Genomic DNA, 25,378 nt, shown 5'->3' on the forward strand with positions numbered 1-25,378 from the left:
TCGGAGAAGACAGACAATGAATAATAGATTTGAATGGTAACAGAAATGAGGTCTTTATAGGAGTTGGAATGAATGAAGTTTAGGACTATTTGTATTCTTTTTGGTATTTCTTCTGTCCTTTTTGCTGTATTGTTTCTAGCTTGAATATGTTTTTTTTCTTACAATAAAATAAAAAAATATATTTTAAAGAAATTACAATATTGCAGTAAATAAAACCCCAACCCTTCCTTTTCTTCACTCAGTACACTCACTTCCCTAGGATTGTCACGCCAGAGACATGGGAGGGTGTAACAGTATGTACCCCATTGTTAGTAACAGTGAAAACCTGAAAGCAATATACAGTCGATCTAGGAACTGCAGGAAACAATATGGTAAAACCATAGAGTTTTCACTGATTCCTAGAGCTTCTAGATTTTCAATGGAAGCACTTTAACAGTGCCAATTTTTAATTCCCCCTCCCCCTTGCTGCTTGAAGCGGCAACAGGAGCTGAGGTCAGGGAATCCCCCACCCTGACCAGGGATCTAGAAAGCCTAGACTGTCTCCCCTACCTCAAGAGTTGTTTTAGGCCTTTAGAAGACCTAGAATATTTATCTAAGCAGCCTGCCCCAAAGATATAGGCCTCCATGTAAAGTAAAATGTTTATTCAGAACCGTCCAGAATATATAATAAGCATTCAAAACCTAAGGAAAAGGAAAAAAAATATCTTTTAACTATGCATGACATGGTTGAATCCAAGGAAACCCAACATATTAGCTATCAAATAGAAATTATTCTAGTCATCAGCCAGACCCTACCTGAATATATAGCTGAAAATATATTTCTACAACCTGTCAGACTATGAAACTGTATTTTTTAAATGCTATCAACTGCTCCACCATCACTCAATTACAATCTCAGCTCCAACTACCTTTTTCCAACTCTCTTAACTGGAGAACAGGTGAATTCTTTGAGAACAGGTAAAGTGCAAGAAGATTGGAGGCGGGCAAATGTTGTCTCTAAATTGAGTCCTTGAGCAGCTAGTGTGGATGGCTGTAATTACTAAGAGTCAGCATGGCTTTCTCAAGAACAAGTCATGTCACACTAACATTATCTCTTTTTTTGAGAAAGTTACTACCTTGCTAGATCAGATGAATACTGTGGACAGAGTTTACCTTGATTTCAGTAAAGTGTTTGATAAGGTTCCACATGATATTCTTATTGACATTCTTATTGTTTGCAAGACAAAGGATGAGATAGTTGACCACATGGTCAGTGCCTGCAGTAAAAATTGCTCAGGCTGACCTTAAAGGATGTCACAATAGAGCTGCAGCTGTGTTGCGCTGAAGCCTTTGCAAGAAGTCTGGCTTACCATCAGCCGCAAATTCACAGGAGCACAAACCAGACAAGATCATGGATTCTTTGGGAATTCTGACTGCAAATGGATACACACCCGGAGCACAACACTGCTCATATTGCAGTTGTGGGAAAAAATGAGGAATAGGGTTTGGATCATTGGCACGGCAATCCCAGGAGTCATTAGAATTGAAAATAACGAACAGGAGAAGATTACACAACACTTACAAATACAGTTAATGCGCCTGTGGGAGAAGGTGACCATCGTGTCAGTGGTCATCGGAGCCCTCGGTACCATGCCTAGAAGTCTCAAGAAACACCAGGGCATGCTGGCCATTGAACAAATCACACCAGCTGAGCTTCAAGAGATAGGGCTGCTTGGATCAGCAAGAATCCTGTGCAGATACCTCTGCAATTCCCAAGAACTTGGATAGATCTCAAACTGCAGAACACCATCTACAAGTGAAATATCTGACTGTGACTATTATTATTAATAATAATATTTCCATCGTACTCTGGAGAAACACAAACATCTTCCCTTAATGGAAACTGAATATCGCCATCTTTGTTTTCTTAAGATGAAAGGAAGAGACTGTAGCACAGGAGTAGAGCACATTTTCCATGCCAAAAGAGTAACATTCAGTTCTTGGCATTTCTAGTTAAACAATCTCAAGCAGCAAGCATTAGGAAAGACCATTTTCAGTTTCAGACGATGGAGAGCTTGCTGGCTGTCAGAGCGGGCCATAAATAAAGGATTTCAATCTGGTTTCAAGTCCCACAGTAAGTATAATGATCTTTAATATTTCAGGTGGACATCCACGTTGGTCTGCAGTCTTGCTCTATATTTAACATTGCTGCACTCGAACTGGCACATTTAAGCACATTTAAGGAGGAAATTCATACCTCAGAGGCAACGGACAAGAGGACACACAATCCCAGCCTACGCTCTTGCCTTTAAGAAAGCAACCAAAGTTCCATCGCAGAAGGAATAACTCAGAAAGAGGTCCTCAGGGGTATTTGATGTGACAGCTTGAACTCTCCCTTTCTAAAACAGGGGAATGAAAGCAAATAATGCAAACGTGCATGTGCTTTTTGTATAATGTGACAGAAAGAGAGAATAGAGATCTCCATAAGGACAGCAGCAGAAGTCATGTACATTTCTGCTGTGCTTGCGATTCCTAGGAATACTCGTTTACTTTTCTGTTTATTTAGTACATTTTTAGACTTCATCCTCTCTTGTACGTTCGCCTATATGGCCTTGGAGTGGAATACGGCAATGGATGTATTTTAAAAGTCATTAAGCATATTTACACCCACTGAAATCAGAATGGCTTAAGAGTACAGAGGAATGCCTGAGTCGCCTTCGTTCCAGAAGGGTTTAGGCACACTGAAATCATTCTGGATTACACTCAGTCACTAAAGTAGTTTATGCCTGTGTTGAAATTCACCCCAAGGCAGCCCCTTATTATATCATTAAATTTAGGTATGAGATTAATTGCTGTTCTCAGTAGGGGCTTTAAAAAAAACAAAAAACCTCACACCCAAGGAATGTTATTAGTGGTTACCTCCCAGTTCATTTTAGTCCATGTGATTATTATATAATGTTAATCCTTTGAAAACTAAACGTGTGGTTTCCTTGACCTTCTTGCTAACAGCATCAAAATCACTTCCATCATACGTACACCCATCTCATCAAGTTGTAAAAAAGGGAGAAAGCTAACAAATCTTCTCCCCATGTGTAAGTACAATGAGCATCGTCACGTGCCTGGATGCAGAAATGTAAAGCATTCTTTCTCTGATGCCTTGAAGACAGCACTTTGCATCTCAGGCCTAAGGGTAAGGGGCAAGGGAGAGCTAAGAGGATGGAAAAAGCTATGCCTGGATGAACTGGAAAGAACTGCCAAATGTCAACGCTCGCACATAACTGTTCAGCATTTGAAATAGCTGGCTCGCTAGATCCTCTGTTTTAAAGCATGACTTCAGGATTCCCAAAAAGTGGATTTGCCACCCTAAAATGCGCAATCCCCTGGCATACAACCAGCCTGCAACCAGCGGAAAAGAGATATGGAGGGTGAAACACACTATAGGCTGCTCAGTTTTGTTCTGCCCTCGCTCCTGCCCTCCCCCCTCCATTTCCTGCCCAGTGAAGGAGGCAGGGCGAGAGGAGAGCTCCTTCTCTGAGAGGGGGTGGGTGGGGGTGATGGTGTGTGTGTGTGATTACGTGCGCTGGTGTGAACCACCCCAAATTAATTTGCCCGGATCGATTCGAGGGGAGGCTGGGGGTGACCGCAAGTTCACTGGGAGTGTTTCGGCTGTTTTAAATGAAGGGGGGGGATCTGCCTCCAACACTGTGTCCTCCAGTTGCCTGCTGTGTGTGTCTGGGGGGGGGGGTTGCAAGGGGGGGCTTTAAATAACATGTCAATGCATTTTCATAGAACTGAATATGCATTGCTACATGTAAGACTGAAGTTTTAAAAAAGGGTGTGAGACCAACAAACCACCGATTGGTTGGCCCAGTTGATTGACAGGTCAAGGAGCGGTGAGTGAAATAGCACATCACTCTCTTGTTTGCTGTTTGCGCACCATGTGTGAAGGGGAAGACGTGGCAGGAAAGCTTTGAAGTGTGGAGGGGAGGAATAGCGTAATTTAATATCACGCTACTTCAGGTTGCAGGTGTCTCGCCATTTTAACCACTGTGCGGAAATTCTCCAAGTCAGATATGACTGAATGCCCAACATCAACATCATTCCACTTAGAACTGCAGTGTTAGCCATTAGGCTACATTAGTCTTTACAAGGAGCTAAGAACATCAATGGCTGAAGTACAGAAAGCATGAAACAGGTCAAGGCCTCCCAGAATGAAATTCTGAGAATTGGAGGACTCAAAAAAGAGCATGATGGGAACTGTGGAGACTTTCATAATGTAAATGGAGGAGTGATGGATATAGCAGGGGTCTTGCTGAGATGAAGTATGGGGCACAGGAAAATGGCAACGAACTGATCTTGAAAGAGGTACTGGCACTGAAGGCAATTAGAACAATTATAATTCAGCAGAAACTGTGCAAGACCTTGAAAATGTTCCAAGTGACCTTAAAATACATGAAAGAGCTCCCATTAAGGTTTTCACAGGATAAAGGACTGTTAAAGAAATGAGGTTCTTAAAACAAAACTGAACATCTGATATTATTACAAAATACGGGGAAAGTCTGTTGCTATCACAAAAGTGATGACTCACCCGACACGCAATGGCTTTTTTTTCTTTCTTTCTCTAGTAGTGAACGTACAAGCTGCCTTTCAGCTTGGCGGATTACAAGGAAACAAGGCTTTGCCCTCCAATGAAAGATCTGGCTAAATATAGGTCTGTCACAAATATTTCAGTTCATTTTACCTTGTAAGGGCTGATCAAGCTAATAGCAGACTGGTTTTCGTGTAGCTTCTTACACCGAAGAAAAACTTCTTTGGTGTAAGGTTGTTCACAGCAATTGAGGGGAGGGATTATTACTGACTTTGCTGCCTGGAAGGTACCATCAGCTTTTTCAGTACCAGTTCCTGACAGAGGAGAACATGGCTGTGAACTTTTGTGCCATTACCCTCCTAAAGGTCTAGTTTGCACATGAAGCAGAATGACGTGACGGGACTGAGGTGATAGAATGGACTTTGCACTTCAGACTGTATGAGAAAAATTACATCATTCAAAGTTCCCTACATTAATCAGAAGGGAAACAGCAACTATAAGGGATAGGATGAATCTTCTTTTCTCAACAACACCACAATTTTTATTTACATGGAATTTTAATGAGGGAGCATTGAAAATATGACCTGCCAAAGTCCATTTTACTGCTTCAGGATTCTATCACCTTGTGCTGCTGCAAGTGTAGACCAAGAGGAAAAGTTAGTTTTTATACCCAACTTTTCAGTTCCTGAAGGAACTCAAAGTAGCTTACAATCCCCTCCCCTTCCTCTCCCCAAAACAGATACCCTGTGAGGCAGAGAGGCTAAGAGCTCTGAGAAAAACTGCTTTGTGAGAACAGCTCTAACAGGGCTGTGACTAGTTCAAGGTTGCCCAGTTGACTGAATGTGGAGGAGTGGGGAATCAAACCCAGTTGCCAGATTAGAAGTTGCTGCTCTTAACCACTATACCAAGCTGGCCTAAAACAGAAATCATTTCAGCTAAATCTACACTGAACTTAAATATGGTCAATAACATTCATTTCTTAACTTACGGATTTTGGTAGTCGATAATTTTAAATAAAGAGCCTCTTGTGGCGCAGGGTGGTAAGGCAGCAGAAATGCAGTCTGAAAGCTCTGCCCATGAGGCTGGGAGTTCAATACCAGCAGCCGGCTCAAGGTTGACTCAGCCTTCCATCCTTCCGAGGATGAGTACTCAGTTTGCTGGGGGGTAAACGGTAATGACTGGGGAAGGGGCAAACCACCCTGTATTGAGTCTGCCATGAAAACGCTGGAGGGCGTCACCCCAAGGGTCAGACATGACCTGGTGTTTGCACAGGGAATACCTTTACCTTTACCTAATTTTAAATACTTTTGATTCATGCATAAATGTATTTGGAGAAGGGGTAGGGATTTTCTGATATTAATGAGGAGCTGAGTGGAACAACACCATAGAATTATAAAGTATGTATATAAAAGCGATCAGACATAAGTGATTTCTCAGTCTTGACATACAGTTTCCATGTCCCAGATGCTAGACATGTTTATTGACGTGGAACACATCTTCTGGAGCGCTCAATAACACGTAAGAAGTCTGTAAGTCCTGCCCATAGAGCATGCCAGATGACGTTGAGTGGCAGCTGCCACGGATGCGTCCAGCAGTGGTGGGAGAAACTGAAGAGGCTGGCTCAGCCACAGGAGTGCCACCCACCAAGTCAGGACCATCGTGGCAGCAGAGGAGGTCAGCCCAGCCGCGGAGCCAGCACCCACAGAGGCTGGGGCAGCCGTGGCAATGGAGCGGGTGGAGCTGGTACCTGCAGAGGCTGGGGCGGAGCAGGCTGGCCCAGTCACAGCGCCACAGGAGCCCCAAAGGAGCCCTGCAGCACCCAGCTGCAGGTTGCTCAGCTGAGGCAGCAAAGGACTGCTGAACATGGCAGCCCTCCTGCAGCAAATGGTGAGGAGGGGAAAGGGAGGGGGAGGAAGGAGTCTCTCTGTGTGTATGTGTGTCTGAGAGGAAGGGGGACTAGGGACGAGGCTGGAGAAGGGGGGAGAGGGCAGGGAGGAGTGGGGGGAAGGAGTCTGTGTCTCCATGGGTGTGGGTATGTCTAAGGGGGGGCAGGAAGGACTTTGTGGAAGCAAAAGGTATGGGGGAGAGGCAAGGGAGGAGTGTGGGGAAAAGGAGCCCATGCCAGCACCCGCTTATGTGGATCTGTTCCACATAAGGGGCTAGAATCCTTGTTGAAAGATTTTTTTGATAATCAGCCCTGAGTGAGATCAGCATTAGGTTACAACTCACTGGGTTCTCTACTGCAGTCCTCTAGGAAAAGGATCACATTTCCGAATGCTCCCCTGAATTAAAAAGGAAAAAACCCTCCGTGCGGTTAGAAAATTCTCACTGTACCCACACACACCAACCCCTTTACAGTGTAACCCACCTCACGTGCACTTGTGTGTCATGAGCAGAAAAAGAAGGACCACCCCAAGGATTCCCTGGTCTGCCCACATTAAGTGAGTCATGTCTTTTATGTGCCGCATTATCTTAGCATGTCATCTCCAGAGCACCAACTATCATTTCAGTAACACTTTTCTGCAACACACTGGCAAGCAGGTGTGCTTGTGAGGGAAGGAAAGCAGCGAGCCATGCAACAATCCATCAGCACACTTCACAGCTGAAGTTTATCTCACTATGTGCTTGACAGGCGATTACTCTTCAATGTACATGAATAGTCTCAGTGGCACATTTGGAGTCCTGTGCAAATAAGATAAGTGTGCGTCAAAGATTCAATGTCTTCTTGTGGGTTCAAGAAAGCCTCTGACAAGCAGCGTGATGGTGACTCCTTGATACAATTCCCCCTGCCCAATGGGGCCAGAATTTTGTTTTGTTCTCACTTGATTAAATTTTTCAGTCTGAAGCCTCTGTGGTCCAACAAAGAACTTTCAATCTGGTCCTATGATATTGTTGTGCTATGATTAAAGAAGCAGAATCTTACAAAACATTCGATGATGTACTTGCTTTGTTCGCAAAATATCTTCTTTGTGCCCATTCACACGCAGGGCTATACATGAGTCCCAGATCCCCTTCACACAGACTCCATTTCCAGGACTCATTCATTCACAGAACCAGCTTGGTGTAGTGTTTAGAAGTGTGGACTTCTAATATGGCGAGCCAGGTTTGATTCCGCATTGCCCCCATATGCAGCCAGCTGGGTGACCTTGGGCTCCCCACAGCACTGATAGAGCTGTTCTGACCGAGCAGTGATATCAGGGCTCTCTCAGCCTCACCCACCTCACAGGGTGTCTGTGGTGGGGAGAGGAATGGGAAGGCAAATGTAAGCCGCTTTGAGCCTCCTTCGGGTAGAGAAAAGCGGCATATAAGAACCAACTCTTCTCGTTCCTTCTCCTCACATTCCTGCTCCTTCCCCCACCAATAGCTCACATAACCATTTTTATCCCAAAGCACTTTCTTGTAACAAATGAAACCTGATAACTAGGGAGGTAAGTCCTGGGGGGTAAATGGTAATGACTGGGGAAGGCACTGGCAAACCACCCCATATTGAGTCTGCCATGAAAACGCTAGAGGGCGTCACCCCAAGGGTCAGACATGACCCGGTGCTTGCACAGGGGATACCTTTACCTCTTTAATATATAATAAATAAACAATGCATCAGCTTTAGACACAGAACTCCTGTTTCGTTAAGTAAAGCAGCTATTCTCACCATCCTAAACTATAAGGTTATTACAACAATTCACTCAAAGGGGTGGGAAGGTATCCTACGCTGTCATCATCTGTGTCCATCTCACTGCTTGGGTTTTGCCCCTTTTCAAGTCCTGTGCCCCAGGGTGGAGCAGGGACAATTTCTATGGGCCCTTCCATGGACCCCACACAGTGCCTACCCGCCCACCCAGATCAGGGCCATAGCCTCTCTCCTACCCCCTTTTCCTTCTTTAAGGACACTAGGAGTGACACCCTTTTCCATTCGGGGGGGGGGGGCTCTGCTCTCAGTCTGGCTGCTCCTGCCACAATTATACTCCGCTAGGGCTCCACAAATCCTTAAACTGGCTCTGGTGCTCCAGGCCCTGTAAATCCTTAAACCACTCCTGGGGTGGGGGTACAGCTGCTGTCAGTCTGAGCAGGTAATATTGATCCTGGACCGATGGTCTGATTCATATGTGGGCACTCCCTATCTTACTGGGGGAGGCACTCCAAAACAAAGGCGCTGCCAGCCCAAAAGAATGTGCCCGTGCTACGGTCAAGCAGACATTTCTAAAGGTGGGTTCAACCTGGAGGAAATCCTAAATCACAAGGAAGATCTGACCCCCCCCCCCTTATAGCAGCGTGGCAGCAGTAGCAAAATGGAATCGGCACCCTCCGTTTTCCATTACCCATCACCCCTCTAGAATGGGTTATTTGGGGTAATATATAGGTGTGATTGGAGTTTTTGGCCACATCTGTTTTTTTTTGTTTTATTTTGTGTATTATTGTGTATTTGGGGTTTTATGGATTTTATTGTACGGTTTTATTTGGGGGTTTTATGCTGTAACTTGCCTCAAGCCTCCGGGGAGAGGCGAGTAACAAGTCTAATAAATAATAAATGATGATGATGATGAAGAAGAAGAACCTGAGGCGCCAAGCAGACTTATAAGAAAGGAAGACACAAAAAAGAAAAGCATATAAACAGCCTTCTGGCAAGGCATCTTTCAATCTGCGTGCATTTTATTTTTGTTTTTGTTTTATGGATCTCAAGGATATATTCCACAAAACCCTTGCACCTGATGGCTAACTTCCTAGGACAGCTTTGTACTCGCTGTGCACAGGATCAGGATTGTCTCCCCTGGTGGGTTGAGAGACACAAAACCACTCTGTTTTTCATGGTATCAGAAGCCATTGCAAGTGAGGAGAAAGAGCAGAATGTAATCCTAAAATCCCCAGTGCCCCCCATTTACCTCCAAGGTTCTGAAAGCTGTCCAAGACCGGTAGATTGCCTCCTAATGGACCATGTTCCCCCAGTCAAAATCACTGCACTCTAGCACAAACAAAATGCTTAAAGCTCCCTTGACACTGACAGGTTTGGACTCGAAGACAGGACAAATAGTTGAGAAAAAGGCACAAAGGTTATCTGTGTGGATCAGTCAACAACAACCGTAAAGAGTTATGATATCTTAATGAACGCAAAAAATAATTTTATTCCTTTTTGTTTTCTGCTTCAATACTCAGATGTGCCACTACAGATAACTCAGTACTGAAGGAGAGAGGCAGCTACTTTTCATCCTGACTCTGCTGCCAAAAAAGACATACCAGGGCCAGATGCTTATTCTCATCTTCTGCCCGTATTTTATTTCAAAGCTAAGCAAGGACAGTTGCAGACTGGTGGGGAAGTTCTTAGTTCCACAGTATCACTTCTACTCATCCCGATGCAGAACTACAAATAGGGAAAGCAAGACTGGAGTTCAGTAGCACCTTTAAAAGATCGACAAGATTTCCAGCGTGTAAGGCTGCTTTCACGAGTCAAACTCCCTTGGTCAGATACAAGAGAGAATGGAGATCCTGAGACATTTTAGCACAGTCAGAGGTTGGGAGCAGAGTTGCAAAGAAGTGAGCCAGGACTCAAAAGTATAATGCAAAATGTAATCAGTAGGGAAGGAATGCTTGAGGGTAGATGTGAAGTCAGAGAAGCAGTCTTAGGACTTCTGTGCACCGGAAGAATTATGATAAAAACTAGCAAGAAAGCCAATTGCAACCAGGAATGCAATGGGCACTAGGACCCAGAAGACACTGGCAGGCGCAGATCTCTCTCTCTCTCTCCCCCTTCTGTCACAGCAGGAGCCATAGGAGGTAATCATGGCTGGTTTGCGATTTGGCAGGGCTCTCTGTGTCTCTGTGCCTCTCTCACGCGCTGGCTCCTGCAGAGTCTAAGAGCAAAGTGGCTAGCGTCCAGGGAGGGAGGGAGGGAGTTGCAGGGGCTTTGCGGGCTGCACCCTGATTGGCCCTATTCCAACTTGGACAGCCAGGACATTCTCCACCCCCAGGGGTGTTTCACAAATATTAAGAGGAACAATGGATGGATAAGGATGTGCTCAGTGATAAGAGGCCTCGTTGAGAGCAGGATAATCTTTCATCCACCTGAGAGACTCTTACTAAACCCTATAATAATCTTCATCCAATAACTCCTGATAACTGACCATGTTTGAGTCAGTTACCTTGAGAGAGTGAACAAAAATACAGGACACCTTGTCAGGAGAGAGGCCCCTTTACGGTGGTGGAAAACATGTTGATTCCAACAAGAAAACACAACAAAAACCTTTCCATAACTTGCAACAGAAAGACCCGCTCAGATAAGACGGAAGGCATGTCTAAGCTAGGTAGGGCAATGAGGTGGCAGAATGCTCGGGTGGTACAAAGGAACAAGCCCTTCAGACAGGATGGAGGGATTTGGTTACATAAATTCCACACACAGGAAAAACCAAAAAAATAAGGAGAAGACGTGTTCTTTGCATGCTGTCCTGGTTTTCTATTTGCCTTGTATCTTTAACAGTATTCTCAGGTATCCTCCATTCAATATCTAAAAGCAAGAGGCCTGATTTGCCACCCCAGCACTCTGCCACCTCATTTTGCTTCCTATTTACACTGTTCCTTTCCCCTATGAAATCCTGGGAAAGCTCATCCTGTGTGAAAGGAACAAGGTGGATGAAGCAGAGACGAGCACGTGGGAGCTCCGAGATGTCTCCTTAGTGGGCTATAGTTCTCAAGATTTTCGTAACAACCCAAGTGGAATTACTCTGACAAACATTTGTGGTTTCACAGAATCATAGAGCTGGAAGGGATCTACAGGGTCATCTAGTCCAGCGCTCTGCAAAATTCAGGAAGCTCCCAACTTCCAACCCACCTATAGTGACTCCAATTCCATGCCCAGATGATGTTCCCCACCCCCAAACCAGAATCCCTAGCCTATCTGGCCTGGAAGAAATTTGCTCCTCAAAAGTGGCAATTGGCATTTCTCTGGGCATGTAAGAAAGGGCCACAAGAGCCAAGCATTAACACAGTCCCTTCTGCCCACCCACTCACAATCGCCTAAGTTCACAGAATCAGCATTTCTGTCAGATGACTATCTAGCCTCTGCTTAAAAACTTCCAAAGTAAGAGAACCCACCACCTCCCGAGGAAGCCTGTTCCACTCTAACCGTTCTGTCAGGAATTTCTTCCGGAGGTTTAGCCGGAAATTCTTTTGAATTAATTTCAATCCATTAGTTCTGGCCTGACCCTCCAGGGCAAAAGAAAACAGCTCTGCTCCATCTTCTACATCACAGCCTTTCAAGTACTTGAAGATGGTTATCATATCACAGGAAACATGGAACAGTAGAAAAGGGTAGATGAGGGACAGATGCAGACAAAGCAGTGAAAAACAATGGCCGCATACAAAGCTCTGTTTATGTGACCGGGTTCATATCCATACTCTCAAGTTGGACCCTCAGTCCTCTTGTGTGCTGGACCCACAACCTGGGTGGGAATTGTTCCAGTACAAGTGTGGGAGTCATAAGGATTCACAGGGAGATCTCATTTTTGTCGCCCTCACTGTTTCCTATTTCCCTATCCATTGCCTTTTCCTTGCTTCCTTCTCTTCTTCCCACCCAGCAGCCAACCTACCTTTAGGTCTGAAGGCTGGCAGTACTGCATGGTTGCTTAGCATCAGCCAATGAGAACATTTGTTTCTTCAAACTACAGGTATTGCTTCTATCATTTGGAGGAGAAACTATGCAACCCTGGGACATTTTTCAGGTTTGAAGAGAGGGAGAGAAAGAGAGACACAGGATGTTTTTCAGGTTTGAAAATATATACATATGTATGCTAGAAGCAAAGACTGTTGCACCCAGGGGGGGAAACAGGCACGAGGATACACACCTGTATGGTGGCCTTCCTGGGGAGATGGCAAAATTTCCTGCCCACTACTGGATTCTTGAGGCCTTGCCTCCAAACCTCAGGCCACATTCCTGACTCAGGGGTCACCAACCTCCAGGTACAGCCTGGAAATCTCCTGGAATTGGAGGTCATCTGCAGACTATAGAGATCAGCTCCTCAGGGGAAAATGTCTTCCTCAGGGGAAAATGTTTTGAAGGGGGAATTTTGCTAGGACAACTAATCTCCAGGCTCCTGGAGATGAAAGGGCTTGCTTGGGAGGGGGGAACTCTGTGGCACTGTGCCCCAGAGAGGTGGCAGGGTGCCAATCTCCAGTTGGGACTTGGGGATTTGCTGGAATTGCACGTCATTTCCAGGCAACAAAGATCAGTCCCCCTGGAGAAAAGGGCAACTAGGGAAGGGGGGCTCTCTGGATTTGGATCCCATGGAGGTCCACGGATACCAGGATCCAGGCGGGAAACAAAGAGAAATGCTGGGTTGCAGTAATGTTGAACGTACACTGACATACAGTCACCTATTTTAGGAAATTTTTTTTTCAATGAAAATCTTTAATGGATAGCAACATTTGGTCAAAGAACGGAAAACCTTTCAGTCTGTACATTCTTCAAGTTAGATTCAAGTGGGTAGCCATGTTGGTCTGAAGTAGCAAAACAAAAATTGAGTCCAAGGAAACCTTTAAGACCAACAACGCTTGAGCTTTCATGTGCAGGCACACTTCCACAGATAAAATAGAACACGGATCATAAGATTACAGATATAAGGCAAAAGTAAATTAATGGCAAATTAGTAATTTATGACACAGTTTACTAATTTGCCACTAATTTACTTTTGCCTTGCTCCATTTTACCTGAGGAAGAGCACCATCTACAGGGCCCCTGCTCCCTCCCAGAAATCCACCCATACATTCTGCTCTGGACCTGTTACCTCTGTTATAGTTTAATGTTATTGTTATTGTGAAAAGTTGCATTCCATGTACTGTTTTCTGCATTTTATGTAAACTGCCTTGAGCCTCAGGGGAGGGTGGCAAATAAATAAATAAATAAACAAACGAATGAACAAACAAACGAATGAATGCACTTAAAAGCTCATGCCTTTAATAAATCGCTGTTGGTCTTAAAGGTGCCACTGGACTCAATTTTTGTACGTTCTTCATAGAATCACAGAATAACAGAGTTGGAAGGTATCTCCTGGGTCATCTAATCCAATCCCTGCACAATGCAGGACACTCACAACCTTATTGCTCACCCACTGTAGCCAGCTACCTCTTTGAACCTTCACAGAATCAGCCTCTCTGTCAGATGTCTGTCTAGTTCAATTCAATATCAAAGTATATCAAAAACAGTTGCATGTTACAATCAAACATGAAAACAGTGATGGGCAAAGATCTTACTGTCAATTTCTCACTTATTGCCTCTAGGTCAGCTTTTCTCAACTTTTTTACCTTTGAGAAACGCCTGAAATATTCTTCAGGCTTCAAGAAATTCTAGAAATGGGATCTTCAGGTCCCAGCTGGAGGCTAGCATCCCTGACACAGTTCAGAGATGCCAGCCTCCAGGTGGTACCTGGAGAACCCCCAGAATTAAAGCTCCTCTCCAGACTGCAGGTATCAGTTTCCCTGGAGGAAAGGTTAGTTGGGTGGGGAAGTCTCTGTGGCACTGTGCCCCAGGGAGGATCAAGGATGCCAGACTCCAGGTGGGACTTGGGGATCCCCTGGAATGACAGCTGCTCTCCAGACTGCAAAGATCACTTGCCCTGGAAGAAACAGCAGCTTGGGATGGGGACAGGGGGCTGTGTGGTACTCCCCTCTACACACACACTGAGAGAGAAAGACACAGAGAGAGGGAGAACACAGAAGACAAAAGCATTCCTCCCTTCACAAATTACAAACCTTATTAACCATACCATCACTTCTCCATGCAGGAAATACCTGAGACAATACCTGAGACAAATACCTTCTGAGAAGCTATTGGCCAGAAGGTCCAAATTTAAAGGGAAAGGATCCTATAACAGTCAATGAGCAAATCAAAAAAGATTTACATCATCCTCCTGTAACAGCTTCTTCTGAGCTGTGCTCAACTACAGCTCTTTAAGGCAATGGCAATTTGTACAGCCTGGTAAAGTTGTTAAGAACAGCGGGTTCTAATGCGGCAAGCTGGATTTGATTCCCTGCTCCTCCACATGCTGGGTGACCTTGGGGTAGAAACTGTTTCTCACAGCTCTCAGCCTCACCTACCTCACAGAGTGTCTATTGTGGGGAGAGGAAGGGAAGGCTATTATAACCCATTCTGAGACTCCTTTGGGCAATGAAAAGCAGGGTATAAAAACCAATTCTTTTACTGGGAAGGTGCTGTTGAAAAACAGTATCCCCCTCTCCACATGTCCCCATGGATTATGGTGGTTCTGTGCCCATCTTCAGTTCCCTCATCTTCCATGCCACTGGTCTCAAATTTGCTTTGTTGTGATGGTCTTGAAAAGACTGCATCAAGACCAAGGTGGCATCCGTATGGAAAGAGAAAGTACGCATCTTCCCAGTCCCAGCATTATTTTCCCTGTTGCAACTGCCTGTGATGGTTACCCCCAAAGCATTCCTCCCTTTTCAGATTGCAAATTGCAAACCTCACTTGACATACTCAATACTAAACATTCCTAGGACAGAGGCTGCCATGGATCCCAGAGGGCCAGCAGGGGGTCATTTCTGGGCCTATCACAGCCCCCCCTCCTCCAGAAGGCATAAAAGGGCACACCAGGAGGCAGCTCGGACCCCCCACCATGTTCTCTGAGCTAAAAGAGGACAGGACAACTTACTGACAGCAAGGCAGACTCTGAGGCCAGCTCCTCTTCCACCCAGCAAAATTCTGAAACTGGCAGGAAGTTGGAGATGAAGAGCTAATCCCTTATTAGACTTTCCTGGCTGATACCTCCCTCCTGATTGTGGCTAAACTACCAGGGCGGGACATTCCTGGCAGAGGGCCATCTCCTATTGGCAGAACATTTCCAGGAAGAGCTAGGAGTGAGTGGTTTGCATGTAATTTGAGCTGATTGGCCCTCACTGGCAAAGTGTGATTTGAACTGATTGGCCTTCATTGGCAGAATGCTTTCTGCCTTTTGGCAGAACACCCCCCAGGGAGGGCTAATCAAGTTAGAAGAAGAAGAAGAAGAAGAAGAAGAGTTGGTTCTTATATGCCGCTTTTCCCTACCCGAAGGAGGCTCAAAGCGGCTTACAGTCGCCTTCACATTCCTCTCCCCACAACAGACACCCTGTGGGGTGGGTGAGGCTGAGAGAGCCCTGATATCACTGCTCGGTCAGAACAATTTTATCAGTGCCGTGGCGAGCCCAAGGTCACCCAGCTGGATGCATGTGGGGGAGCGCAGAATCGAACCCGGCATGCCAGATTAGAAGTCCGCACTCCTAACCACTACACCAAACTGGCTCTCCTTAGGAGTAAGTTGTCTGCATGCAATGTGAATTGATGGGTTTTCATTGGCAGAGTGCAATTTGAACTGATTGGCCCTCACTGGCAGACGGCTCTCACTCTCTCTATTAGTGGTACACTCCCAGGGAGGGTCAATCTGATATGAAGTTGTCAACTTGAGCTTTGTTATGTTCAGTGATGATTTTATTTATATTTGAAGGTTCCCTCCTGCAAGGTAAAAATGTGGCTAACAAGTGTTTTAAATAAATAGATATCTTGTTGGAAGGCAGCATGGAGTTTGAAATCATTTAGAAAGTACTTTTGCTTAACCAGCTAGCACAGGAGGTTGATTTTTGTGGAAAGTCTACTGTGGCTTACCAACTGGCCTGGGATAAAAATTTCTTTTCCCTTTAAAAGGAGTTTAATGAGATGTTATCTACCAGAAGATGTTATCTCTCTCCATGCCATGGCAAGCTTCAACTTTGCATTTCCATATATTAAACCTCTATGAAAAGAGCAGGAATTTTTCTACAGGTCAGTTGGCAACATGCAGTCAGCTATGAAAGGGAATGAATTGTTTTTCATCTCGATAGTGCTTGATATATATGGAAGACCCCAAAGAATTGTCTCAAGGTATAATGCACAAAAAGGCCCATGTTCTATCTTTAACAACCATTTATAAGATAGTTATGTATAACTTCCATATACTTAGAGGCATGTGTAAATAGTACATATTTTGAAGACCAAAAGGAAAATATATAATACCTCCTGGCAGATTAATGTAGTTTCCTGTGCTATAAAATGATGCAATTCAACCATCTAATTTAATGCGCTATTGATTTTTACATATATCACCTACAATGCTTGTATAAAGGGTGCTTATGTAAGTTGTGGCGACCGACTGATTGATTGGAGGGTGGAGGTTTCAAAACGCAGCTCTTTTCACATAATTACATTTGCTTTGAAACGTGCACAGTTTCAATTACACAAGCTAGTTTAGCCACCCGGATTCCAGAGCGAGGCGGGCGGCAGAATGGGATCCTGATTTTGCAGTTGGATGGCTGGCAGATCTTAAGGCGAGAGGCACAAAAGAAAGTTACGCCAAGAAAGCATCAACAACAAAATGTGGAACCTGCCAAGTTTAGCACAGAGGGAAAGGGCAGCATTTTCCCTTTGTACGTTCAGTACTCAGGTTATCAATTACTCCCTTCGACACCAAAGTTATAAGCAGGCAGTTCTCAAAAGGGTACATTTGATTAGGAATTTTACCGACTGCTGTTGCCTGGGTTGGAAGACTCCTGGCCTTATTTACTGGAAGTGCATTCTTGCACAACGTTAGAGAACAGAAATACCCCACCAAAGTCACACAGATTAAATAGTAGTGCAGTTGGCAGCCCATGCTATTTATTATCCATGGATGTATCTGCAGAATGATCGCTGGTTCTCCATATATTATGACAGCGCTCTGCAAAACCAAGAGTCTGAGTGTTGGCGAAGCAGATTCCACCCTCATCCAGTGGAATCATAGTAACAACAGGCACAATGCCAAATTAGAGGTCAGGAAAAAAAAATGTTTCACAGTCAGAGTAGTACAGCAATGGAATAGGTTGCCTAAGGAGGAGGTGAGCTCCCCCTCACTTTAAGCAGATATTTATCATAGATGCTTTAGGCTGATCCTGCATTGAGCAGGGGACTGGATGGCCTGTATGGCCCCTTCCAACTCTATGATTCAGCTATTGGAGATCCCTTGCTTCGCCTACATACGCTAACCGTCCGAATGGGATGGCCAAGGCTCAAACTCCTTAGCACATGAATTTGGGAGTATCATTAGCGAGGTAGCTACAGCTATAGATATTGTGGTTCACATTCTATTTGGACGAACCTCCTCTGCAAAGGAGAAACCTCTAATGAACATAACTGCATGTCAAAATACGAGAAACGCGAAGGGACATCACACACAGATAGAAAGCCCGCCAAATGATCATAAACACACATCTGTCACTGCTCGCTGAGCACTAATTCATGCATCACAAAACGCTGCCTCTCCAATGTGCCAGGTTGCCTCTGGGGTCTAGGATGCCAGTACTGAGTTAATCTGTGCTTGACTCATAAATGGAATGTCTTTGGGAAGAGAGATGCACAACTGCAAGGGGTAGAATATAATCACGCGCTTGGGGTTTTGTTGCAATTGCAAAAGTCTCCAAAGTATTCAAGGAAAAGGACACTTCTAGAGACTCATGGACAATCCTTCACCAACACTCCTGGACGTAGAGTGAAACCACGCATTCTCTTTTATCAAAAAAACATGAAGTCGTTTTCTGTCCAGCATATTGATCCACAAGGGAAGAGGCCATCTTTCAGCAGTAACTAGCAGCCAGCTTGACAGGGAAAACAGAAACCATGAAAGACAAGGGATCCTGACTTACTGGTGCAATATCTGAAACTCTAAGCTACATACCGTGTCTGAAGAAGAAAATCGGAAAATCTGTAAACTGTTGTGGACCACAAAGAGACACCATGCATCAACCTCAGCCAACAGTCTCCATTGGCAAGGTAGTCTACTCTAGATTACAAATATGGTTTGTGAAAACATCTCTCCTAGGGAGCCCCCCCCCCCCAACATAACAGAGGAAATGGAAGGAATCCTCCAGAGAGACATCTTAAATCCACTTTGCTCTATCTTATTCGTCTTGCTTCTCCTTCTGCCCTCCCTCCAGCAGGTTCTTTATGGTAGCCTTGTGGATGTTTGGAAACCCGTAAGCAGGTTGTCATTCAAGCAGAAAGGCTTGACAGTACACACTACTGAAATTATCTTATGTTATTATTATTTCTTGTTTCTCAGCATGCATGGTGGAACCTGGGCAGCGAATCACCCCCATTCCCAGAGGCAGTAAGATCTAGTTCTTTTGGCCTAAACCATATTCCAAAACACTTTTTCTCTTCTAGTTTTTTTAAATAAACCTGCTTTAAAAGAGATCTTTGATCGATACCAGAAATATTTCTGAACCGAAAATAAGCCAAGAACAAATAGATTTCCAAAAGAGCATTTGCATGTGACTGTAGCAGACTGCCAATATGGTCAGTGCTGGTAGACCTGGACCAATTCTGTACAAAATAGATAATGCACTTTCAGTGCACTTTAGAAGTAGATTTTCCTGTTCTGCACAGGAAAATCCAGCTGCCAAAGCACATTGAAAGCGCATTATCCTATGTGTGCAGAATAGGCCCTGGATTCAAATTCTGACTCTGCCACGGAATGTTACTGGGCGACTTTAAGCTAGTCACAGCATAGCCTACCTCACAATATAGTTGCGAGAATAAAATGGAGGCGCGAAGAATGATACTAGGTGTTTTGGGTCCCCATCGGAAAGGACAGTAATGGTATCAATACCCAAAAATATGTTTTAAAAGTGCAAAAGGGCTGTGGAGGCTAAGGCTTTAAATCACACTTGAGAGTACCTTTGCAAACAACTCTTTCTTATTCTGCTCACATAAAGGGTGATGGATGTCAATTCAGAGGGCAGAGGGGCACCCAAGTGTGGAGCTTCCCTCCACCTGTGCATTTCCCCCTTGCAGCTCACCTCCAGGTGGTCTGCGTATGTTTCCCCCTATCAGAGAGGCTCATTTCTGAGACCAAAACACAGCAAGAAGTAAAGCACCAGGAAAAGCACCTCTAAAGTAAGAGTTCCACTCCCACGTTCCTCCTTTGGCCCTTTAAATGGCACAGTGTATTCCCCACCCCCCTCCTGCTTTACACATGAATTGAGGGTGGCCATTAAAATGCATGGGCCTGGCCTTATCACATATAGTATATGCCACGGATAATAACTATGGCAGCAGAAGCATTGGTGCTCCATTCACAACTCGCAACCACCACCCTGTGAGACAGGCCAGGCGGAGAGCTGGTGGCAGGCCCCAGGTCACGCGGAGAGCTCTCGTGCTAGAGCCGCGGAGGCAAAGCCAAGTCTCCCAGAACCCGCCTCTATCCCCCACGCCACCCCGACCCCTGAGAGACACGCAATCCTAAACCACCCAGTGTTGCTTTCTGCAACGCCACAAGAAGCACCAGGCATCTTGAACACCAGCACTGATCTTACGTAGAAATTAGCGGTTTGTTTCTTGCCGTTTCCTCAGACCTGCCTCACTGCTTCCAGGTAACGGACATCTCCCCTCCAAAAACCTGTCCTCACAGAGCATCTCACGCCATCCCTGCAGCGGCCTCTGTGTTTGCTTGACCAGGCAGATCCCCCCACCCCACCCCTCCCCACCCCACCCCACCCCAGGTGCCTTCACATTTTACCCTCTCAAACAGTGACTCTTTACCCCAGCGCCAATCGCTTCTGGCAGACTCACTTCGCTTCTGGCCTGTCTAAAGGCTTCTTCCTCCTTCCCTCCAGAAGCAAAGCCCTTTATTGCCAAAGTTGCCGGTGCCCGAGCCGGCAGGTGTACGTCCTGCCGGCCACCGAATCGCACAACGGCAGGAACTTCCAGGGTAGGAAACTATTTCGCTTCTGTATTCTCCGAAGAGGAGCAAACCGAAGGCGGAGAGGGGAGGAGTTCCCGGCGAAAACGGGGGAAGCCTTACCTGGATGAAGCCCCAGAGGGGGTGGAGGGTCCAGTGCAGCAGCACGGAAGGCCAGAAGCAGTGGAGGACCAGCAAGACTTCTCGGATGAGCATCACTCCTCGGGGCACAGGGGGGGCTCCTTCTCCTGGCAACCGGTGTCCCTGAGGGGGAGAGACACGGAGACAGAGAGAGGCAGAGAGACGGAGAGGAATCGGACAGCAGCGGCGCCGGATCGCACCCCATTCCCAGGGCGCACGGAGACTCCCCTCCCCTCCCCTCCCTCCCTCCCCGCTCGCCCCCTCCCTTCCCGGAAATCGTGAGCCTGGCTTGGATGGGGGGGGGGAGCGACGCGCGGCATCTGCCTCCGCGCAAAACGAGAAGCACCAGCTTCCCCCCCCCCCGCACATGCACACATCCATGGGATTTTGACTAAATATCCATTCTCTTTGCTGACTGTCGGCGGCAAGCCTTCTCCCCCCTCCCTCCCTCCCTCCCCCCCCCCAGTCCCCCGACCCTGGAGGCGCCGAGCGAAAGCCCAGTTGGGGCGGCTTCGGGGAGGGGGATCGGGGCGTCTTACCCTTCGGGGAGGGCAGGGGGCGTCTCAGCGGGGCAAGGCCGGTCCCGCCGCTTCCGCGTCGAACATGCTGGGAGGGGAAGCTTCGGGGGGCAGGCGTCGGTTTTTGGAAAAAAGTTTGCAGCAGGCGGGCGGCTCCCTCCAACGGGGCTGTTCCGGCTGAAGTTGCCCTCCTCCTCCTCGTCGTCGTCCTCCTCTTAGCGCCGGCGGGGGACACTCACGGGGCAAGGGGAGAGGTGGCCCTCCGACCCGATGCCCGGGGGGGAGCAGCCGATCCGCTCATCTGTGAATCCCTGCTGGACCGGAGGGCGGCCGGGCGGAAGAAAGAAGGCGAAAAGCTGCTGCTCGCAGCAGGGCAGACGCGCCAATGGAGCCGACGAGCCAGCCGGCAGCCGGGGCTCCTGCCCGCAGCCCGAGCCTCCCCCGAGGGGTATTCCGAGCCCGACGCCTCCTCGCCTCTTTCCCTCTCTGCGACGGCAGCGACGCCGCTTTGCAAGAGACCCGGCGGGCGGGCGGGCGGGCGGGGGAGTGCCAAGCCGGGAACCGGAGCGAAAGCAACTCCTCCCCCAGCCGCGAGTCTCTCTCTCTCTCTCTCCAAAAGCTGAAGTGGGCTTCCCTTCCTCCCGCAAGAAGTCGCCTGGGTCGGGGCTCCCCCCTCCGCCCCCTTCCCCTTCCCCACAGTCTTTGCACAGCTCGCTTGAGCATCAGATCCTCGGCTGTCCATCCCCCTGCAGAGCCAAGAAGCGGCGGCGGCGGCCGGGAGGGGAGGGGGATTCGAACTCATGGGGGAGGAGGGAGGGAGGGGAGGCCCGAGTGGCTGGAGAAGACAAGAAGCTCTTGCCTCCTGTGTGTGGAGGTTCCATTGCACTACAATGGCGAAATCCAAGAAGCCTGGCAGCTGTGGGTTGGTTAGAGGTTTTTTGCTCTCACACTGTCCCACGGGAGCATTGCCTTTCCCTGTGAGGTTTGGAACAGCAAAACGGAAAAGAAATCTGGAAGTCTGGTGGGGGTACAGGAGAGTTAGGTGACAGGTAAGGCATTGGCGGATCAGGGAGAGGAAATAGGAGAGGTATTCAGAGAGTCCCTTGGGGGCGGGGCATGGCGTGACAGGTAGGTAGGTAGGTGGGTAGATGTTGCCAACTGACTTCTGGTATGCTTCAAAGCCTGGAAAAAATTATGGCCCAAAGGTTGAGAAAGGCTGATCTATGGAGTCTGGCAGCTGCCTGAATTTTGCACAAGTGGTCCTCTGAGGCTTCACTCCTTTCTGCTGGGGGTAAGTCTCATTGATTAAACACGTAGGGACATGCATGCCCCTGCCTTCCACTGAGTCAGACCCCTGGTCTATCAAGGTCTGCTCTGTCTACTCTGGCTGGCCACAACTGTCCAGGGTCTCCTTTACTACCTGAGCCTTTTAACTGGAAATTCCAGGGTTTAAACTTAGGGTCTTCTGCATGTAAAGCAGAGGTTTTGCCACTGTGCCACAGTCCTACATTTTAATAAAATGGTGCATACATCTGAGTAGTCTTGCTTAAGCTTGCTTAAACTTACTCCCTGCACCTTTCCTCTATGGCTATACGGAGTTGTGTCATTTCAATGTTTTGCCCAGAGTGCCAAACTGCTTATAGCCACCAGAGAGACCTGAGTTCCAATCCCTTGCTGGCTAATCCATTCTCTCAAAACTATCTGTGAAAAGAGAATGGTGACTTTCAAGATTAAAGGAAGATGAAAGCAGTAATCAAATTTGCACATTCTTCAGTGTCTTAAGAACTATCAGGAGCCTTTCATGTTGGTCAGTCTGCACTATAAAAAACTTAACCTTAGCAAAATAGAACTCCAAAGAATAACAGAGGATGGGACTGTACGGACTGGTAAATATTCAGCACAAATCTTACCCTAGGAATGCATTCTTCTTGGATGGATCACAAGATATGTGGCATCTAAGTATCTTGTGGCCCTTCTTTGCATACCAAGGAAATGGCTGATTGCCACTGATTGTGGGATGGTAGGTGAATCTTCTCCAGGCCAGGCTGGATTCTGGAGATTTTTGGTGAGAGAGATCACTTGGGCATGAAATTGGGGTCAACATGGGTAGGCAAGTAGTTGTGAGTTCCTGTATGGTGCAGTAGGTTGGACTAGATGACCCTGGTGGTCCCTTCCAACTCTATGATTCTAAGTGGCAGCAGATTTATTTCTGACCTGGGTAACTGAGAAAATGATAAGAAATGCAATTCAGAGGAATTCTCTCAGTATTCTCTCAGTTCCAGGGCAGCACAGAGCTGATCCATGCCATAAATCCACCCCCACCTGCACTTGTATTGCAAAATGTCTTTTTACATTTGTAGTGAAAGTGCAACGTGAGCTAGCAACAGCAAAGGCACGTTCACAATAAGTTGAAGGATTGGGAGGAGACAAGAAACACCAAATCTTATTCTCCCCCCACCCCCCTGTTCTTCCAAAATGATACCACCAGTGTTTTATTCTTAGGTTTAAACTGACATGACAGACAAATTTAACAAATAAAATCTTCACCACTTTACATGATTTCCTAGGAACACTTAACCTGCAGCATGTGACCCCGGAAGAGAGGAGTTAATGGCAAGAACAAGAAGGTGGGTAGGACTGTGCCTAAAGTTGGCCTGCTCCTCTGGGTGTAGTGGAGCCTCTCATGTTTTTGCAACCATGGGGGGGAATGTAGACCCTCAGTGGAAGAGCCTCTGTTTTGCATGCAGAAGGTCTCAGGTTTGGTATCTCCAGTTAAAATGACCAAGTGCTCTCCTATAATGTGACAGGGCAGAGCACCCCCTTTTTTTATTCAGGTCAGCAGTCCCCAACATGAGGGACTGTGGCTGAGAACAGGGGGCTATGATTCCGTGGCAGAGCACCTGATTGGCATGCGGGAATTCCCAGGTTCAATCCCCAGCATCTTCAGCTGAAAGGACCTGGCAGTAGGTCATGTGAAAAACCTCCCCGTGAGATGCTGGAGAGATGGCAGTAGGTAGTCCTGCCCTAGATGGACCAATGATTCTGTAGAAGGCAGCATCATGGGTGGAAAGGAACAAGAAGCACACACCCAACTCTCAAAACCCAACAGATTGTCACAGCCTGGTTGAAACTTGAAGTCATGAGAAGATGGGAAGCCTGGATCATGCTCAGCTGACTTTCCAACAGTTTGCAGTCCAGGGTGTTGGACTGAACCAAGATGTCACAGTGCTATACGTTGGATGGAATGGAAGCAGTGGCCAATGAAATGGCCATGTTGTGAGTCTGGAGCCTGGCTGCCATGAATGTGTCTGATCTAAGGCCAGGATGGTGGGCAGCCAGGGCCCATGGCAAAAGAAATGCTTGTTCATCCTAAGTGGTCGATGTTTCCTCAAGGATCCTTACTCGGTAGGACATGTCTTTTGTCTAAGAACCCTTTGGAAACAGAAGGAAGCAACCAGAGGGAGGGGCAGGTGTGTGTGTGTGTGTGCGCGTGTGTAAACAAAGAGCAGTTTAGATTCTGGAAGAAACACACAGATAGGACTGTAACTTGACTGAAGCACCAGGAGGGTGCCAAATCTCACTTTATCTCTGAGAATCTCATGCAAGGAAAGGCAGCAGATTTGCTGCACTGTAGGAGTTCCTGAGCAAAGCAAATACTACAAAATGCCATACGAAAGTCTCCAGCACTCTGATGTCCAAAGGCAACCAGTCATGGAAAGTGCCTCCAGAATGCTGGCTACTGGGATTTTTCAAGGTCTGTGCCCTGTGTGATTTGTCTTATGTGTGTGTGCGTATATGTGTGTGTGTGTTTTTTTAAAGAAATGCAGGTTTTCAAGAGATTTACAATACACTCATGTGGTTCTTGTAAATCTGCATATATATTTCCTTACCAGTCACCTGAGTTGTCCTCAACTGGAAATTGGAAACTAGTTTTTGTGAACACGTATTTTCTCACTGATTTTAGTGGATTGATCTTTGGAAAGAACCCTACCTAGAAATAGGCCTATAATGACTGTGTGGTTTCTCAGAGGAACAAGCTTCCTCGGGAGGTGGTGGGTTCTCCATCTTTGGAGATTTTTAAACAGAGGCTGGATAGCCATCTGACGGAGAGGCTGATTCTGTGAAGGCTCAAGGGGTGGGAAGGGGAGGGGTCCCAGGTGGGTGGGTACACAGCTCTGCTTCCCAACCATATTCTGTACGATTGCACAACTTCTGAGCTTTCTCAAAACCTGAAGAATGTTTCAGGGGTTTCTCAATGGTTAAAAGTTGAGAAAGGCTGCCTTAGACCCTGAAGAGGAGGGTATCAATCCTGGCTTGTTGTGAGTTCCCGCCTGGGTATTCCCTTAAATTGCATCACGAGGATCCCCAAAAGTCGAGAAAGGCTGATCTAAAATGGTGGTGTGTCCCTGGGGCAAGCATGGGGATCCCTGTCT

General features: G+C 46.7%; 1 protein-coding gene across 6 annotated transcripts in view; it reads right to left on the minus strand.

Annotated features, from left to right (window-relative positions):
• Window positions 1–21,645, minus strand: part of PRIMA1 (proline rich membrane anchor 1) — a 76,005-nt gene extending 54,360 nt beyond the window's left edge. For 3 of the 6 annotated variants that reach the window (XR_013228571.1, XR_013228572.1, XM_077323546.1), the window contains exon 1: window positions 20,410–20,647. Coding sequence is in view for 3 of the 6 variants with exons in the window: in XM_077323546.1 (XP_077179661.1) it covers window positions 20,410–20,502 (93 nt within the window). In the remaining 3 variants the exon portion in view is untranslated. Of the gene's footprint in view, window positions 1–20,409; window positions 20,658–20,966 lie in introns of those variants that run through there. The other 3 variants (XM_077323547.1, XM_077323548.1, XM_077323545.1) reach the window with 3 other exon arrangements.
• Window positions 21,646–25,378: the final 3,733 nt, after the last annotated feature.

The sequence above is a fragment of the Paroedura picta genome, chromosome 2 (assembly GCF_049243985.1).
Source record: "Paroedura picta isolate Pp20150507F chromosome 2, Ppicta_v3.0, whole genome shotgun sequence".
Taxonomy (NCBI): Eukaryota; Metazoa; Chordata; class Lepidosauria; order Squamata; family Gekkonidae; genus Paroedura; species Paroedura picta.